Genomic DNA, 19,315 nt, shown 5'->3' with positions numbered 1-19,315 from the left:
ATTGTACATAAGCAGTATAAAACACACAACTACATGTTACTTCAGATCATAACAGATTGTACATAAGCAGTATAAAACACACAACTACAAGTTACTTCAGAACATAACAGAGTGTACATAAGCATCTAAAACACACAGCTGCTGGTACTTAAGAACATAAAAGATTGTACTTAAAGCAGCATAAAAGACATAACTACAAGTTACTTCAGAACATAACAGATTGTTTAAAAGCAGTGTAAAACATACAAAAACAAGTTACTTTAGAACAAAGCAGCTGGTACATAAGCAGTACAAAACACACAACTATAAGTTACTTCAGAACATAACAGATTGTACTTAAATCGGTATAAAACACATAACTACAAGTTATTTCAAAACATAACAGATTGTACATAAGCAGTATAAAACACACAACTGCAAGTTATTTTAGAACATAACAGATTGTACATAAGCAGTATAAAACACACAACTACAAGTTACTTCAGCACATAACAGATTGTACATAAACAGTATAAAACACACAACTACAAGTTACTTCAGAACATAACAGATTGAACATAAGTACATGTAGTATAAAACACATAACTACAAGTTACTTCAGAACATAACAGATTGTACATAAGTACATGTAGTATAAAACACACAACTACGAGTTACTGCAGAACATAACAGATTATACATAAGAAGTATAAAACACATAACTACAAGTAAATTAAGAACATAACAGATTGTACATAAGTACATGTAGTATAAAACACACAACTACAAGTTACTTCAGAACATTTCAGATTTTACATAAGTGGTATAAAACACACAACTACAAATTACTTCAGAACATAACAGATTGTACATAAGCAGTATAAAACACACAACTACAAGTTACTTCAGAACATAACAGATTGTACATAAGCAGTATAAAACACACAACTACAAATTACTTCAGAACATAACAGATTGTACATGAGCAGTATAAAACACACAACTACAAGTTACTTCAGAACATAACAGATTGTACATAAGCAGTATGAAACACACAACTACAAATTACTTCAGAACATAACAGATTGTACATAAGCAGTATAAAACACACAACTACAAATTACTTCAGAACATAACAGATTGTACATAAGCAGTATAAAACACACAACTACAAGTTACTTCAGAACATAACAGATTGTACATAAGCAGTATAAAACACACAACTACAAGTTACTTCAGAACATAACAAATTGTACATAAACAATATAGAACCCATAACTACAAGTTACTTCAAAACATAACAGATTGTACATAAGCAGTATAAAACACATAACTACAAGTTACTTCAGAACATAATATAATACTATATCTGTATGGAAACTGAAATTTATATCGTCATACTGAATTTCGATATTAAATCAAAATCTGTTTTTAATTAAACAGTTTTAGTGAGGAAAAAAATGAATAAAGGTATTTTTTTTAAATAATTATTTTTGTTTGTTTTGAATTATAGTTGATAAAGTTCTTAGTTTGAATGTTAACAAGAACATTTTTTACACCAAGGTTTAACAGCGGCTGTAAAACAAATATCACATATGTATGTTAATCTTCACTTTGACCACATTCCTTCATCTATACAAAATTATGTTGTTAATTACACAGGTTTAATGGACAACAAATATTTGTAAGAATTATATAAAGTGGGGTCTCATTTTGCTCGTCTCCTCAAACTTAATCAGGAAATTCAATTTTTTTTCATATTTGAAAAAGTTACTTTTTAAAAAATTGATCATTATTCTGAATCATGTTAATCAGACAGATTTAATCATTATATCAACAAATACTTGTTAGGATTATATAAAGTGAGATGTCATTTTACTCAGAGAGTTGTAATGAATCCATTGATGTAAATATTTTATTTCATTTCTTCAAAAAATATTTTTTTTAACATGACAGTTCTGATGGAAGTTTTGACATCTCAAAAAAAAACATGTTGTTTAATTGTTGTTTATGTACACTATAAATACAAGTGTGACTGGTCATTTTATTCAGTTTTGACCACTGATTTATGTGATATATATTTTGTTTATATTTATTACACAACATTGTCCAGTTTATCAGACAAGTTTTGATGTCAGTTGTATTATTCCAGAGAGATGGAGAGACAGCATTAATGTTGGCTGTCTGGGAAGGACACCTGGAGATCTGTCGCCTTCTCATTGATACAGGATGTAAGATCGACACCACAGAAGTATGTTATCTACTTAGTCTGATCACATTACTATTAATCAACACAAAATCATGTTGTTAATGAGACAGGTTTAATGAACAAATATTTGTAATAATTATATCAAGTGGGGTCTCATTTTACTCATATTATTGTTCTGAATCAGAAAATATTACTCCTTTTATGTTTCTTTAAAAAAAATATTTTATTAAAATGAATGATTATACTGAATCTACACTAAATCCTGATGTTAATTAGACAGTTTTAATGAACAAATATGTGTAAGAATCATATAAAGTGGGGTCTCATTTTACTTGTTTTGTTCTACTGAATCCATTGATATAATTATTTTACACATTTCTTGAAAAAAAATTTTTTTTTAAGATATCAGGTTTAATGGAAGTTTTGACATTTCACAACAAAACATGTTTATTTATTGTTTATATAGAATATAAATACAAGTGTGACTGGTCATTTTATTCAGTTTTGACCACTGATTCATGTGATATATATTTTGTTTATATTTATTACACAACATTGTCCAGTTTATCAGACAAGTTTTGATGTCAGTTGTATTATTCCAGGTTGGTGGACGGACAGCATTAATGTGGGCTGTCAGGGTAGGACACCTGGAGGTCTGTAGACTTCTCATTGATACAGGATGTAAGATCGATACCACAGAAGTATGTTATCTACTTAGTCTGATCACATTACTATTAATCAACACAAAATCATGTTGTTAATTAGACAGGTTTAATGAACAAATATTTGTAATAATTATATCAAGTGGGGTCTCATTTTACTCATATTATTGTTCTGAATCAGAAAATATTACTCCTTTTCATGTTTCTTTAAAAAAATTATTTTATTAAAATGAATAATTCAACTGAATCTACACTAAATCCTGTTGTTAATTAGACAGGTTTAATGAACAAATATTTGTAAGAATCATATAAAGTGGGATCTCATTTTACTTGTTTTGTTCTACTGAATCCATTGATATAATTATTTTACACATTTCTTGAAAAAAATTTTTTTTTTAAGATATCAGGTTTAATGGAAGTTTTGACATTTCACAACAAAACATGTTTATTTATTGTTTATATAGAATATAAATACAAGTGTGACTGGTCATTGTATTCAGTTTTGACCACTGATTCATGTGATATATATTTTGTTTATATTTATTACACAACATTGTCCAGTTTATCAGACCAGTTTTAATGTCAGTTGTAGGATATATTGTATATTATTGATATTGATACCAAAGTATTGTCCATAATATTTACATGTTATTTGGTTATATTATAGATCCATGGATACACAGCTTTACATTGGGCTGCTGAGGAGGGATATCTACAGATCACAAGATGTCTGGTAGAAGGAGGTGCCAGTCCCTTTGTTACAACACATAAGGTAATATTTTATAGTATATACCCAGTGTTTAACTATTAAGTAATAAATCACTAAAATGATGTATGTTTGGTCAAATGGTTTTTTTCAAGACTATAGTGTAAGTCATATGATCATTTGAATTGAACTTAAAATATGAAAAAAGTTTTATAGGAGGGTGTGGATGGGGTATATAGATATAATAGGGTGTGGATGGGGTATACAGATATAGGAGGGTGTGGATGGGGTATACAGATGTAGGAGGGTGTGGATGGGGTAAACGGATATAGGAGGGTGTGGATGGGGTACATAAATATAGGAGAGTTAGGAGGGGGTATACAGATGTTGGAGGATGTGTATGGAGTATATATATATAAGTGGATGTGGATGGGGTATACAGATATAGGAGGGTATAGAGGGGGTATACAGATATAGGAGGTTGTGGATGGGGTATAAGGGTGTGGATGGGGTATACAGATATAGGAGGGTGTGGATGGGGTAAACAGATATAGGAGGGTGTGGATGGGGTACATAGATATAGGAGAGTGTAGATGGGGTATACAGATATCGGAGGATGTGGAAGGGATATACAGATATCGGAGGGTCAGGATGGAGTATACAGATAAAGGAGGGTGTGGATGGGGAAAACAGATATAAGAGGATGTGGATGGGGTATACAGATATAGGAGGATGTGGATGGTGTATACAAATATAGAAGGGTCAGGATGGGGTATACAGATATAAGAGGGTGTGGATGGGGTATACAGATATAGGAGTGTGTAGATGGGGGTATACAGATGTAGGAGGGTGTGGATGGGGTATACAGATATTGGAGGATGTGATTGGTGTATACAGATACAGGAGTGTGGATGGGGTATACAGATATAGAAGGGTCAGGATGGGGTATACAGATATAGGAGGATATGGAGGGGGTATACAGATATAGGAGGGTGTGGATGGGGTATACAGATATTGGAGGATGTGATTGGTGTATACAGATACAGGAGTGTGATGGGGTATTCAGATATAGGAGAGTGTGAATGGGGTATACAGACATAGAAGGGTCAGGATAGGGTATACAGATAAAGGAGGGTTTGGATGGAGTATACAGGTATAGGAGGGTGTGAATGGTGTATACAGATATAGGAGGGTGTGAATGGTGTATACAGATACAGGAGGATGTTGATGGGGGTATACAGATATTGGAGGATGTGATTGGTGTATACAGATACAGGAGTGTGGATGGGGTATACAGATATAGAAGGGTCAGGATGGGGTATACAGATATAAGAGGATGTGGAGGGGGTATACAGATATAGGAGGGTGTAGATGGGGTATACAGATATAGGAGGGTGTGGATGGGGTATACAGATATAAGAGGATATGGATGGGGTATACAGATATAGGAGGATGTGGATGGTGTATACAAGTATAGAAGGATCAGTATGGTATACAGATATAGAAGGGTCAGGATGGGGTATACAGATATATGAGGGTGTGGATTGGGTATACAGATATAGGAGTGTGTAAATGGGGTATACAGATATAGGAGGGTGTGGATGGGGTATACAGATATTAGAGGATGTGATTGGTGTATACAGATATAGGAGGGTCAGGATAGGGTATACAGATAAAGGAGGGTTCGGATGGGATATACAGGTATAGGAGGGTGTGAATGGTGTATACAGATACAGGAGGATGTTGATGGGGTATACAGATAAAGAACGGTCTGGAGGGGCTTGTATGTGAATGGTGTATACAGATATAGGAGTGTGTAAATGGGGTATACAGATATAGGAGGGTGTGGATGGGGTATACAGATATTGGAGGATGTGATTGGTGTATACAGATATAGGAGGGTCAGGATAGGGTATACAGATAAAGGAGGGTTTGGATGGGGTATACAGATATTGGAGGATGTGATTGGTGTATACAGATATAGGAGGGTCAGGATAGGGTATACAAATATAGGAGGGTGTGGATAGGGTATACAGATATAGAAGGCTCAGGATGGGGTATACAGATATAGGAGGGTGTGTATGGGATATACAGATATAGGAGGGTGTGAATGGTGTATACAGATATAGGAGGGTGTGGATTGGGTATACATATATAGGAGGGTGTGAATGGGGTATACAGATATAGGAGGGTGTGAATGGTGTATACAGATATAGGAAAATGTGGATGGGGTATAAAGATATAGGAAGGTGTGAATGGGGTATACAGATATAGGAGGATGTGGATGGGGTTTACAGATATAGGAGGATGTGGATGGAGTTTACAGACATAGGAAAGTGTGGATGGGATATACAGATATAGGAGGGTGTTGATGGGTAATCACATATAGAAGGGTGTGGATTGGGTATACAGATATAGGAAGGTGGATGGTGTATACAGATATAGGAGGGTTTGGATGGGGTATACAGATATACGAGGGTGTGGATGAAGTAAACACATATAGGAGGGTGTGGATGGGGTTAACAGATATAGGAGGCTTAGGATTGGGTATACAGATATAGGAGGCTTAGGATTGGGTATACAGATATAAGGGTGTAGAGGGGGTATACAGATATAAGAGGGTGTGGATGGGATATGCAGATTAGAAAATCATGAATGGAAGAAAAAAACATTGAAAATGGAGAGAAACGGGAGAAAAATTAATGAATAGAAAAGAATTGGGTGCAAAAATATAAAGAATAGAGAATAATTTTTGGGTGTTGAAATATAAAGGACTGTCAATAATGTGTCTAAAAAAGTAGAAAAGATAGTTGAAAATGAAGACCCCCCAAAGTCCCACACCCCTTATGTAGACATAAGGATGCATTTACCAATCTTTAAACTGCAAAGAAAACTACAAAGATCAATTGATGACAGATGGAACTTTTATTCATATGCTTTATAAAGAAAAGTAAAAAACCCTTTTAAAGGCTTCAAACAATTGTGAAAAATAATCTGAATGTTGTCTCATCAGTTATATTTAATGAACGAAAATAATATGGTTAGCATCTATAAAAATAAAATAAAACACCACTCAGCTGCTACTAGTACTAATTGTAAGATATGTGTGATAAAAGTCTTCTTTGAGATGAAAGCAATATAAAGATTTGTCTGTATTTCAGGGTAAGACTCCTTACGATCTAGCAGCAGAACGGAAGAGAGGACAGTATAAAGAAGTGATGGAATACTTACAGGTACATATAGTGTTGAATTACACATGCTTCAAGTAGAAAAGAAGTTACAAAATATAAAGAAATATAAAACTAAAAAATCATATGCTGCAAAACCAAGATACTTCAGGAGAGAAATCTTTAAACAGTTACACATTCTTTAAGTCTTGAACAAACAATTTAAAAGTCTAATGAAATTTATCTATTATCAAGTTTTTTATTGGACAACATCATATATTTGAGGCGCTAAATTCCACACTTTACCGGCCTTTAACTAAGCTTAGCCGTCATTTTCATTTTTCAATTGAGGAATTTATTGTTATGTGATTTTTTAAATAATCACCAAAGTTAGCAGATGTATTCTATTTCATTCAAGAGTGACCAAGACGAGAGCAAGTTTTTTGAAATTCTATTTGTAAAATGTTTACACTGACAGTATGTTGATATTTGAATGCTTTGTTAATTTTGTATAGAATGCATAACAATGGAGATAACTGTATTGTATTTTTAGCTTGGCCTACATTAAACTTTGCCCTACTTTTTTTTGGTCCTTGGACTTTTTTTTTATTATGCTTGAAGATATTGATTTGATATTGGATATATTGTTTTACCATGACAAGTTAAAGATCAAGTCGGAATTTTGTTCTGGTGTGATAATTTTGTGCAGAGTTATGGTCCTTGAACTTAAAAAAAATTCACGCAAATAATAAGTTTCCACACTTTTTTATATGACCGCAAAAAAACTTTTTGGGACCGTATAATGGTATGATGTCGTCGGCGTCGTTGTCCGAAGATACATTGGTTTCCGGACAATAACTTTAGTTTAAGTGAACGGATCTCTATGAAATTTTTTAAGAAGGTTCAATACCACAAAAGGAAGGTAGGGATTGATTTTGGGGATGATGGTCCCAACTGTTTAGGAATTAGGGGCCCAAAAAGGGGCCCAAAACAAGCATTTTTCTAGTTTCAGGATAACTTGTGTATAAGTATTTCGATTGCTCTGAAATTGTACCACAATGTTTAATACCACAAGTAGAAGGTTGGGATACATTTTAGGGGTTATGGTGCCAACAGTTTAGGAATTAAGGGCCAAAAAGGGGCCAAAAACAAGCATTTTTCTAGTTTCCAGACAATAACTTGTGTGTAAGTGTATGGATCTCTCTGACATTGTACCACAAGGTTCCATATTACAAAGGGAAGGCTGGGATTGAGTTTGGGGTTAATTGCCCCAAACCTGTATGAATTAGGGGCCAAAAAAGGGCCAAAAACAAGCATTTTTCTAGTTTCCAGACAATAACTTGTGTGTAAGTGTATGGATCTCTCTGAAATTGTACTGCAAGGTTCCATACTACAAAGGAAAGGCTGGGATTGAGTTTTAGGGTTATTGCTCCAAGGGGGCTTTCAAAAAGTTGGGGGAGGGGGAGAATTTTTTTAAGGGATTCATATTTTTTTTTCAAAATTTTTAAAATTTCAAATTTTTGAAAAGTTTCAAGAAGAAATCTTCAATTGCACATTATTGCGCAATTGATTTATAAGATCTTTGACCACATTTATTTTGTGTCAGAAACCTATATTATGTCAAAAATTTGATCACAATCCAAATTCAGACAGTATCAAGCTTGAATATTGTGTCCAAATTTGCCCCAACTGTTCAGGGTTCAACCTCTGCGGTCGTATCAGGCTGTGCTCAGCGAAGCATTTTATTCTGTCATGCTTGAAGATATTGATTTGATATTTTACAACATGACAAGTTATAGATAAAGTTAGCATTTTGTTCCAGTACAATGATTTTTTAACCAGTAGGGGACTGTGTATTGCCATGCAATACTCTCAAAATGCTTGTTTTCATTTTTTTGTCTCTTATCTCAAAAACTATATGAGATAGGTAAGGATTGTTTATCACAAAAGGGATCAACAATACATGATCTACCAAATGTCAATATGACATAAAACAATGGACCATAGAAATTATTGACCTTGTCCTTGAATGATATTTTTCTTATTAATTTTGATGCCTTTGCCCATTACCTTGAAAACTATTATAGAGAAGTATAAACTGTAAACAGGAAAAATAATCAGAAATGCAAGGTCTATAAAACTGCCACTACAACCTAAACAACTGGATGACCTCTTAAGGAGTTATAGATAGCCTTAAAAAGACAAAACATGGCTGCCGTAGCTCAAAATAGAACATAAGGGTTAAATGCATTGATTGTCTTATATCTTGAAACCCCAAATAAAGCGAAAAAAATCTGTAAGGAGAAAAAATGCTCTGATTGTCAAGATCTACCTACCTTCAATTTCACCAAATAATCTTGTTGCATTGCATCCAACAGTGAGCATGTGAGGTGTGTTTGACTCCAATCTTGATTGACCTGCCGAATGTCATGGTTCTCTCAAGGCACTCAGTCTCCCTCCAACAGTGAGCTTGTGAGGTGTGTTTGACTCCAATCTTGATTGACCTGCCAAATGTCATGGTTCTCTCAAGGCACTCAGGCGCCCTTCAACTGAGCATGTGAGGTGTGTTTGACTCCAATCTTGATTGACCTGCCGAATGTCATGGTTCTCTCAAGGCACTCAGGCTCCCTCCAACAGTGAGCATGTGAGGTGTGTTCGACTCCAATCTTGATTGACCTGCCAAATGTCATGGTTCTCTCAAGGCACTCAGGCTCCCTCCAACAGTGAGCTTGTGAGGTGTGTTTGACTCCAATCTTGATTGACCTGCCAAATGTCATTGTTCTCTCAAGGCACTCAGGCTCCCTCCAACTGAGCATGTGAGGTGTGTTTGAATCCAATCTTGATTGACCTGCCAAATGTCATGGTTCTCTCAAGGCACTCAGGCTCCCTCAAACAATGAAAATTGATTGCCACAATAAACATGATAAAGTATAGTAGTGTTAAACACCAACAATCAATCAATCATTGAATTACGTAATCAATCCAATTTAGTGTACACAAAAATGTCAAGGTGAGCGATACAAGTTCCATTGATCCTCATGTTTTGTATTTATTTCTGCTTTTTATCTTTTAAACTATAAAACTTGGTCAAGCCAAAATGATCAATTTACAGTGCATATTCCTTATTTTTTAGACTGTCATGTCAGAGAAATCTTCAGGTGTGACTGCTGGACAAGGGATAGAAGGTAATTTTCTATAACTTTATTTCATTAGTTTTAATACATAATATGTTATACCTCCACTCTAGGAATTGCAGACTAACAACATGTTTTCTGTACGTTTCATGCAATTAACTGCAATGTATTGATGAGATTAATCACCATAATAGATAATAACAAACTAGGGAGCTATAGTGTTAACAGCTTTTTAATATATGAAATACAAGACTTAGCAAGTACCATCAACTATATGGTCTTCTGCACTCTGCAATTGCAAGCAATATTCAACTTTGCTAGAATTATTTCCCCAAGAAAAAGCTAACCATTGTATAGATGACACGCTGACGTAATAGCTGTTAGAAACCACCTGCGACTAAAGTCATAGAATGCATGACATAGGGATTTCAATCCAATCATGTCATGGATCAGTAATCAAGGTAGAGTTTTCGTTGTGAAGTCAGTATCTTAGATACTTTAAACAGTAGGTCAACTATATTTGATTTATAGAATGATTGTAATGTGAACATGTCTGTCTGGTAGTTTTCATATGATCTTCATCTTATTTTTGTCGAGCCTGTGACTTCTGTCGCAGAAAGCTCGACATCAGGGATAGTGATCCAGCGTTGACCTTGGCGGCAGCATTAACTAACTACTTAAAAGCTTTATATTTGAGATGGTGGAAGACCTGGATCTTCATACTCTGTATATATAGATGCCTTATGTTATGAAATTTCCATCTGTCATATGTCCATTGTCCTTGACCTCATTTTCATAGTTCAGTGACTTCTTGAAAAAAAAGATTTTTATGCCCCGCTTAGGGGCATTGTGTTTTTCGGTCTGTGCTTCTGTTCGTCCTTCTGTCCGTTCGTCCTGCTTCAGGTTAAAGTTTTTGGTCAAGGTAGTTTTGGATGATGTTGAAATCCAATCAACTTGAAACACAGTACACATGTTCCCTATGAGATGATGATCTTTTTAATGTTAATGCCAAATTAGAGTTTTGACCCTAATTTCACGGTCCACTGAACATAGAAAATGATAGTATGAGTGGGGCATCAGTGTACTATGGACACATTCTTGTTTGTAATGTTAATTTCTCTCTTATTATGAGTAATAGGATAGCTATATCTAGTATGTGCTTACCTTGCAAGGTCCGTGTGCCTATTAGGCAGTTTTCATCTGACCTCGACCTCATTTCATGGATCAGTGGACAAGGTTAAGTTTTCTTGGTCAATAGATATAAGAAGATGTGGTATGAGTGCCAATGAGACAACTCTCCATCCAAGTCAAAATTTATAAAAGTAAACCATTATAGGTCAAAGTACGGTCTTCAACACAGAGCCTTGGCTCACACTGAACAACAAGCTATAAAGGACCCCAAAAATGACTAGTGTAAAACCATTCAAACAGGAAAACCAACGGTCTAATCTATATAAAAAACGAGCAACACTTATGAATACATGTTATATCAATATTAGCCGATCTTTTCGGCTAACATATAATACGTTGTTCGGGTGTGCCTTTTTTATGTGTTGATTTAGGTTGTTTTACGTATTCGTTTGTATTACAAGTTAGTCACCACTTCGGTGTTAACATGTATATCTATTATATAGTCATTTTTATAAATTTACTGTTTGCAAAAGTATGAATTATTCTAAATACTAACGATTGTCTTATCCCAGGCATATAACCTTAGCCGTATTTGGCACAACTTTTTGGAACTTTTGGTCCTCAATGCCCTTCAACTTTGTACTTGTTTTGGCTTTCAAAATTTTTTGATTTGAGCGTCACTGATGGGTCTTATGTAGACGAAAGGCGCGTCTGGCGTATTAAATTATAAGCCTTTTACCTTTTGATAGCTATTATTTGTGTGTGTCTCTGTCCTGTATGTTCTCCCTTTTATTATACCCCACGCAACGAGTTGCAGAGGGTATAATGTTTTTGACCCGTCCGTCCGTCTGTCCGTCAGTCCTGTTTCTTGTCATCGCAACTCCTCTCAAACCACACAACAGAATTTCACGAAACCTTTTTAGATAATAAGGACATACTATGTAGTTGTGCATATAGACAGGAAATTACGATTCAACTTTTTTTCTAGGAGTTACGCCCCTTTGAACTTATTTGCCCAATATACTACTGCAACCTTTTGTCATCGCAACTCCTCTCAAACCACACAACAGAATTTCACGAAACCTTTTTAGATAATAAGGACATACTATGTAGTTGTGCATATCGACAGGAAATTACGATTCAATTTTTTTTCTAGGAGTTACGCCCCTTTGAACTTATTTACTTTAATGTACTCCTGCAATAGTTTGTCATCTCAACTCCTCTGAAACCACACAACAAAATTTCATGAAACTTTGTAGATAATAAGGACATACTAGGTAGATGTGCATATCGACAGGAAATTATGATTCAATTTTTTTTCTAGGAGTTACGCCCCTTTGAACTTATTTGCTTCAATATACCTCTGCAACAGTTTGTCATAGCAACTCCTCTGAAACCACACAACAGAATTTCATGAAACTTTGTAGATAATAAGGACATACTATGTAGATGTGCATATCGACAGGAAATTACGATTCAATTTTTTTTTCTTGCAGTTATTTTATTTCTCCAGTGACAATGTGGGGACGTGGGGTATGTGAGCGCGCTCACTAAGGTTCTTTAATTTGTATTGTAGTCCTGTCATGTAATCTTGTCATTTTTGTCGAGCCTTCGACTTTTGTCGAAAAAGCGAGACATAGCGATCCTACATTCCGTTGTCGTCATTGGCGGCGGTGTCCACAAATATTCACTCTGTGGTTAAAGTTTTTGAAATTTTAATAACTTTCTTAAACTATCCTGAATTTCTACCAAACTTGGACAGAAGCTTGTTTATGTTCATAAGATAATATCCCAAAGTAAATTTTGTAAAAAAAAAAATCCATTTTTTCCGTATTTTACTTATAAATGGACTTAGTTTTTCTGCCAGGAAACATTACATTCACTCTGTGGTTAAAGTTTTTGAAATTTTAATAACTTTCTTAAACTATCCTGGATTTGTACCAAACTTGGAAAGAAGCTTGTTTATGATCATAAGATAGTATCCAGAAGTAAATTTTGTAAAAAAAATAAATCATTTTTTAGTATTTTTCTTATAAATGGACTTAGTTTTTCTGCCAGTTAACATTACATTCACTCTGTGGTTAAAGTTTTTAAAATTTTAACAGCTTTCTTAAAATATCTTAGATTTGTACCAAACTTGGACAGAAGCTTGTTTATGATTAAAAGCAAGTATCTAGAAGGAAATTTTGTTAAAATTTTGTTCCATTTTTTCAGTATTTTACTTATAAATGGACTTAGGTTTTCTTCCAGTTAACATTACATACAGTCTGCAGTTTAAGTTTTTAAAACATTTATTAGATTCATAAACTATCCTGGATTTTTACCAAACTTGGATGGACAGAAGCTACTTACAATCAAAAGATAGTATAGAGAGGAATATTTTTATTAATTTTTTTCCTCATTTTTGTTGAGCCTGCGATTAACAGCAAAAGTAGGCGAGACACTGGGTTCAGCGGAACCCTTACGAATTTTAATGTTATATTTAACATTGCCATAAAAGCGGGAGGTTTGGCTAGCCACAAAACCAGGTTCAACCCACCATTTTTTCTTAAAATGTCCTGTACCAAGTCAGGAAAATGGCCATTGTTATATTATAGTTCGTTTCTGTGTGTGTTGCATTTTAGTGTTGTGTTTCGGTTGTGTCGTTGTTCTCCTCTTATATTTGATGTGTTTCCCTCAGTTTTAGTTTGTAACCCGGATTTGTTTTTTTCTCAATCGATTTATGAATTTCGAATAGCGGTATACTACTGTTGCCTTTATTTATGAACCACATCAACAAACGACAACTACTGAACTTCAGATTCCTGACAGGTGCAAATGTCTGTTTTTCTAATACTATAAGCGATAGGTCAACTATATTTGGTGTATGGAAATATTTTACAATGTACAGTCAGTCTGTCAGTCTGGTAGGTTTTATTTGACCTTGACCTCATTTTCAAGGTTCATTGCTCAGTGTTAAATATTTATGTTTTGGTCTGTTTTTCTTAAACTATAAGCAATAAGTCAAATATATTTAGTGTATGGAATGATTATAAGGTGTAAATGTCTGTCCAGCAGGTACGATCTGACCTTGACCTCATTTTCATGGTTCATTGGTCAATGTTGGAATTTCATGGTTAAGTTTGTTTCTTAGATACTATAAGCAATATGTCAACTATATTTAACATGTTTAATGCATAGGTTGGTTTAAGGTGTTCATGTCTGTCTGGCATGGTTTTTCTGACCATGACCTCATTTGCTTGGATCGTCTTAAGTTTATGTGATACTTGTAGTAAAGCTTTGTATTTAGGACTATCAACATAAAATCAATGGTCGATAAAGCAGGTGAGACATTTCAGTGTGTACACTCTTACCTTTTGTCTCGCCTTGACAAAGTCAAGGAGGTGAGAATTGGGCCTGGTGTTGTTGGTGCCAACTATTTGTTAAAGTTTGTGATTATGTCAATTTCAGAGGAATAACGAAAGGAAAGTCAGCAATACTTTGTATGCAGTTGTTTGAGCATTGTCACATCAAATTTCCACAGAGTTTATTTGTCATGGTCTATCATGCCTACGTAAAATGTTTAAAAGTTTGTGATTAGGTGTACCACTTATTGTAAGTCAATGATAATTGATAATCAGTTGTATCTTGAAAATTTTACTTTTATCGGTTTGGTCAGTAACAAAATTTAAAGGTCTGACTAAAATAACCAATATATCAGTTAAGGATGTTCGCTCCTCTTGTTTTTAATTTTTGCCAGATATTCGGAATCCTCTGGTTTTATCCATGTAGTGTCATTAAAAAAATTTCCCCCCTAACCCCTACTTTTCTTTTTATAATTTTATTACTAATAGTTTAAAAAGCCATATTTGAAAATCCTATAAAATCCTTGTTATTTTTTCATAATTTTTGAAAGAAAACGGGTGCCAATGTTAAATGTAAGAAAAGTCTAGAGAGAATTATTTCCCGCCAAATTTTCAATGGCTTATATCTCTAAAACAAGCACACGGACCCTACATTTTTTTCTGCTTTTACAGTTCCTTTATTTATATACTATCAATTTATAATAGTCTTTTAAAAAGCTTGTTATTTTGAAACAGAGTAGAGAACATCCTTAAGGTTTTCTAATAGTAAAATTCCTGTTATCTTACTATTGTTCAGATATTTGGGTTCATTCCTTGTACAGATTGAGTTATTAGTATGTCCAAGAACATTTGGACCCTTTGGGTTTCTTTCTTTTAGTATGTGAGGCCAGACTTAAAAATATTTCTGTTTGCCCAAACCCTGCCCACCAGTCTCAGGTGTGGGTAGGTTTGTAGGGAAATTCTTTTTTTTATATATATACTTTTAGAGAAAAATAGGGGAAAAAATTATTTTACCTTGTAAACAACTTTTAAAATGAAAGACTATTATAGAGTTTTATATAAATTGTCAGACACATATATGCCAGGATCTATATGTACTATAAAGATCTTTTCTATTAACAGTTTTTTTCAGCATATCCAGAAATCAACGCCACTTTGCTTATTTGAATATTATACTAAAGAAATCGGATACGGGTCACAGAAATTATATTGAAATGATAGGGAATTTTGAAAAAAAATGTCTGTTTTAACTTTGATTTAAGTGATAGACAGGTTGTGGGGACAGAAAATAAATATACACAACAATATACACCATTTAAACGAAACATAGATGACTGTCGTTGCAAAAATCAAGGTTCCTGAGCTATTTTAAAAATCGAAGCGAGAGGCTTTTAACATTGCAGTATAAAATACAGGCTAAAATGGCTGAAAACGTCAAATTTGCAAACTTCGTGTTGAAAATTGGCTAACAAGGTCATTACAAAAACAGGTTGCGGGGATGAAACTTGAAACTTGAATGTCCAAAGAATAAGCAAGTCCAAGCCTTGTATGTGTAGTCGTTGAACTCTAGGTTCCCACGTAAAGTTAAAATGCCCCTATTTCAAGAAGAATATACTCACGAAAAAACGAAAAATTCACCAAATTCGCGTTCATTGTTTTGATTTTTACCGCCTGACAACTTTACGGAAATATCAGAGTGATTATAAACAAGGACTCTGACGGGCAACTTATAATATCCGTGTTTTAAAGATTTTACAGGGGTTCAAATTTACTTTAGGCAATGGAAGGTCCAGGACCTTTGGTCAAAAATACTTAAAGGTCCTCCTTTATTCTTTGAAGGTCCAATTTTTGTTGAAAATTCAATTTCTAAAAAAACGAAAATGCTACCATTCCAAAGCACTATTCATATCTTACTACATTAACCCCATTTTTATCTGAATTTCTTAAATGAATTCATCAGAAAAAGGCTGCCCCTTTTCCCAACACTATTCGCTGTGTTAAATAACACTTTGTACCTTTTAAATTGATTTGGTTTCAATTGCTGGTTTAGAACACACTGGCCTAACTTTGTGTCAGATAACAGTTTGGTTTTCAAACTTGGGGTCAGTTTCTTTTAACCACATATTTTGGCAAGATATATAGATGCTGGAAGGTAATTTTTCATCATGATTTTTTATGGGGTAAAGTTTTAAGTTTTTTGTCCAACAAATTAGGCCACTTTTCCTTTCACTGTGTGGGAAAAATTTACGTTCTAGATTTTTATATTTTTGTTGAAAATGCTTTTGAAATTTTTTTTAACCTGCAAAAATACGAAAGTCCGTCGGGTGTAACTAACTACCGGTGGAAAGGTCCGAACCGGTAAATGGAAGGCCACGGACCTCGGACCACCACTAATTTGAACCCCTGTTTTAATGATATCAAGCCAGTCCAGTTCAAACTATTATCACGTGGTAAAATTCTCATTTACATATTATGAATATTATTTAGCAAAAGTACTACTAATTTCTGGCTATGGCATTCCACCTCAATGTTCACACTTTTTTCTGAATGTTTACATTGTAAATACAGACAAGCATTTTCAATGAGTTTATACTCAGTACTACTAGAGAAAAATATTTCCCTGAAATAAGAACAGAGACCACTGATAAAATCACACCAACAAAATGGAACTGCACCTTCACGAACAAAACTGCGATAGTACAATTGCTTATAGACTGTTCAAAATATAAGGAGCTGTTTGATAACTGTGAAAAATTCCAGGAAAATATTGAAAACATATATCTCAAAATGGAGGAAATGACAAACAAAGGAAAATAATGATTATCATAAGTGACATATATATACCAACACAGAGTCTGTCATATAACAATTGTAAGAAATGTAAAGAAGCTCTGGACAAGTATTAAAAGCTATGAAAATGAAATTAAATAATTAATAAAAAGGTCCCCCTGTAAATATGCCATGCATGATACTTTTATTGTTTTATATTTATCATGTTTATATGTGCTGTACATATGTTGGAAAAAAAGTTTTTGTTTTATTCTTTAAAATTTTTAAGTTAAGGAAAAACTCCATATATATTTGGAGGTTCTAACCATGGAAGTAATTACTTCCATGTCCTAACTAAAGGAGGCTCATACTAAGAAGAAGAAGTTTATTTGAATACAAAATTGAAATAGAAAACACTTGAACAAAACACTGTTGACAGAACTTCTGTCAGAATAATATCATTTTAATCAGATTTTAATGCCGAATCAAATTCCTGACCAACTTGAATTGGTTCCTCAAAATCGGGCTCAAACGAGTGTCCCGATCAGTCAGAGACAGTCACACAAATTTCATCAGTTTTCCGTAGCATGAAATCGTCATCACACACTTTATCAAACACCTCTTTCCATGTTTTTGCGTTTTCAAAACGATAGAATTTGTTGGAAACTATACAGGTTTTGATTTTAATCCAACCTTTATTTGTACTAGACTGTAACATGTTGTTTTTCATCCGTATCAATTGGAGGCTTTAAAACATAACACAAATTGTCCTGTGATAAAGCGTGGTCAGATCGGATCAGGTTATTCTATGCAACAAACTCAAGACGGATACGGATACGACAAATCTCCGCAAAAAAAAAAAACATCGCGAATTTTAAATAAAAAAAGATTTTGACTCAGGTGCTTTTTTATGGGTCGGTCTGGTTAGGGCAAACCAAGGCTTCCAAAACGGTCATATATGCCGGACATTTGTATAATGTCCGGTAAAAGTCCGGCTGGGCAAAGCATGAAACGGTCATCTACTTTTAAGTTTTCAAGGCTTTAAGAGACGGTCATTTTAACATAATTCGCGATCTTTTTGACCCAACGTTTTGCCTTAAACAGACACACATTTCCAGTGATAAAAGTGACATGATCATTAAGTACTATCAAAACAACCCCTACTTTAATACCTTCTCATTTTAATCAAGGCTAATTAGTTGTCAAACAGCTGAAATTTACCTGTTCGGGTGACAGGTAAACTATTTTGAACCGGACATTGATCGGTCTATTCAAAGTTATTTTCTTACATTTCAGCGGTTTGCATCTAATTAATTTAGTCAAAGATTTAAATTATCAGAAATACGTTTACAAATATGATTTGATGAAAAAATTAAAAAGGTGAAAATGAAAAATCGTCATAACCACGTTGTTTGAACCTAGAGACATGTCTCTGTTTGAACTAGTACACGTGTGCGCATGTACGCAGGTATGAAATTTAATTATGCATCCTAATTTCTTCAAAAAATGCTTAAATTGTCATTGATACCTTTATCTCATGTTTTACCATTGTCAAGATAACATCCGGTATAAAAACGAAAGTAAAGTTTTTGACAACGTTATTTTGCACAAATAAAGAGTCTAAGGCAGATATAAGTACGCTGATGTTGCAGACTTCGAATGATGCACTGCCAATTTAACAGTTTACGTCAGAACTTCGAATTTGAATCAAAGAAAGTTTAATATCTTTTTTTTTAATGTCAATCATTGGGATGGCCAACTCGGCAACTGATTACCATAATTGCCTTTTGTTTATTAAGTCTTAAGGGATTAAAATCGGGATAATATATAAAATGTCCGGCTGGCTAAAAATAATTTTGGAAGCCCTGGGGCAAACCAATATATTCTTTTTTATAGCCTGATAAAACATGGAGTTCAGTTTAAAAACATCTCTTGGTTCGAGTACATGTACAGTTATTTTGTTGTGCATTTCTTTAGAACAATAAATACGAATTAAAACAACCTCACTTGTGTTTTCTCAATTAATGTTTACAGTGTAGTTTACCACTTTTCGGTTAATTGATATCAAATTATTAGAAAGGTCTACCAGCTCTAACTCAAAACATGGACAATTTTATGTAAAGGGGGTCTTGAATTCAGTTTGATAGCTTGATATATATACTCATTTTTTATCTTTGGACCAAACTACTTCTTGGTATTAAAATTCATGACCCA

General features: G+C 34.0%; 1 protein-coding gene across 2 annotated transcripts in view; it reads left to right on the top strand.

The window, feature by feature from the left end:
* Positions 1 to 2,148: 2,148 nt before the first annotated feature.
* LOC127731982 (uncharacterized) overlaps positions 2,149 to 19,315 on the top strand; it is a 58,941-nt gene continuing 41,774 nt past the window's right edge. For both annotated transcript variants that reach the window (XM_052240973.1, XM_052240972.1), the window contains exons 1-4: positions 2,149 to 2,230; positions 3,518 to 3,622; positions 6,718 to 6,789; positions 9,857 to 9,908. In XM_052240973.1, coding sequence (XP_052096933.1) covers positions 2,153 to 2,230; positions 3,518 to 3,622; positions 6,718 to 6,789; positions 9,857 to 9,908 — 307 coding nt within the window. In that variant the 5' untranslated portion in view covers positions 2,149 to 2,152. The remainder of the gene's footprint in view (positions 2,231 to 3,517; positions 3,623 to 6,717; positions 6,790 to 9,856; positions 9,909 to 19,315) is intronic.

This window comes from Mytilus californianus, unplaced genomic scaffold (genome assembly GCF_021869535.1).
Source record: "Mytilus californianus isolate M0D057914Y unplaced genomic scaffold, xbMytCali1.0.p SCAF_21, whole genome shotgun sequence".
In the NCBI taxonomy this organism is placed as follows: domain Eukaryota; kingdom Metazoa; phylum Mollusca; class Bivalvia; order Mytilida; family Mytilidae; genus Mytilus; species Mytilus californianus.
Note: the sequence above shows the minus strand (reverse complement) of the source record. Positions and strands in the feature narration are given on the sequence as shown.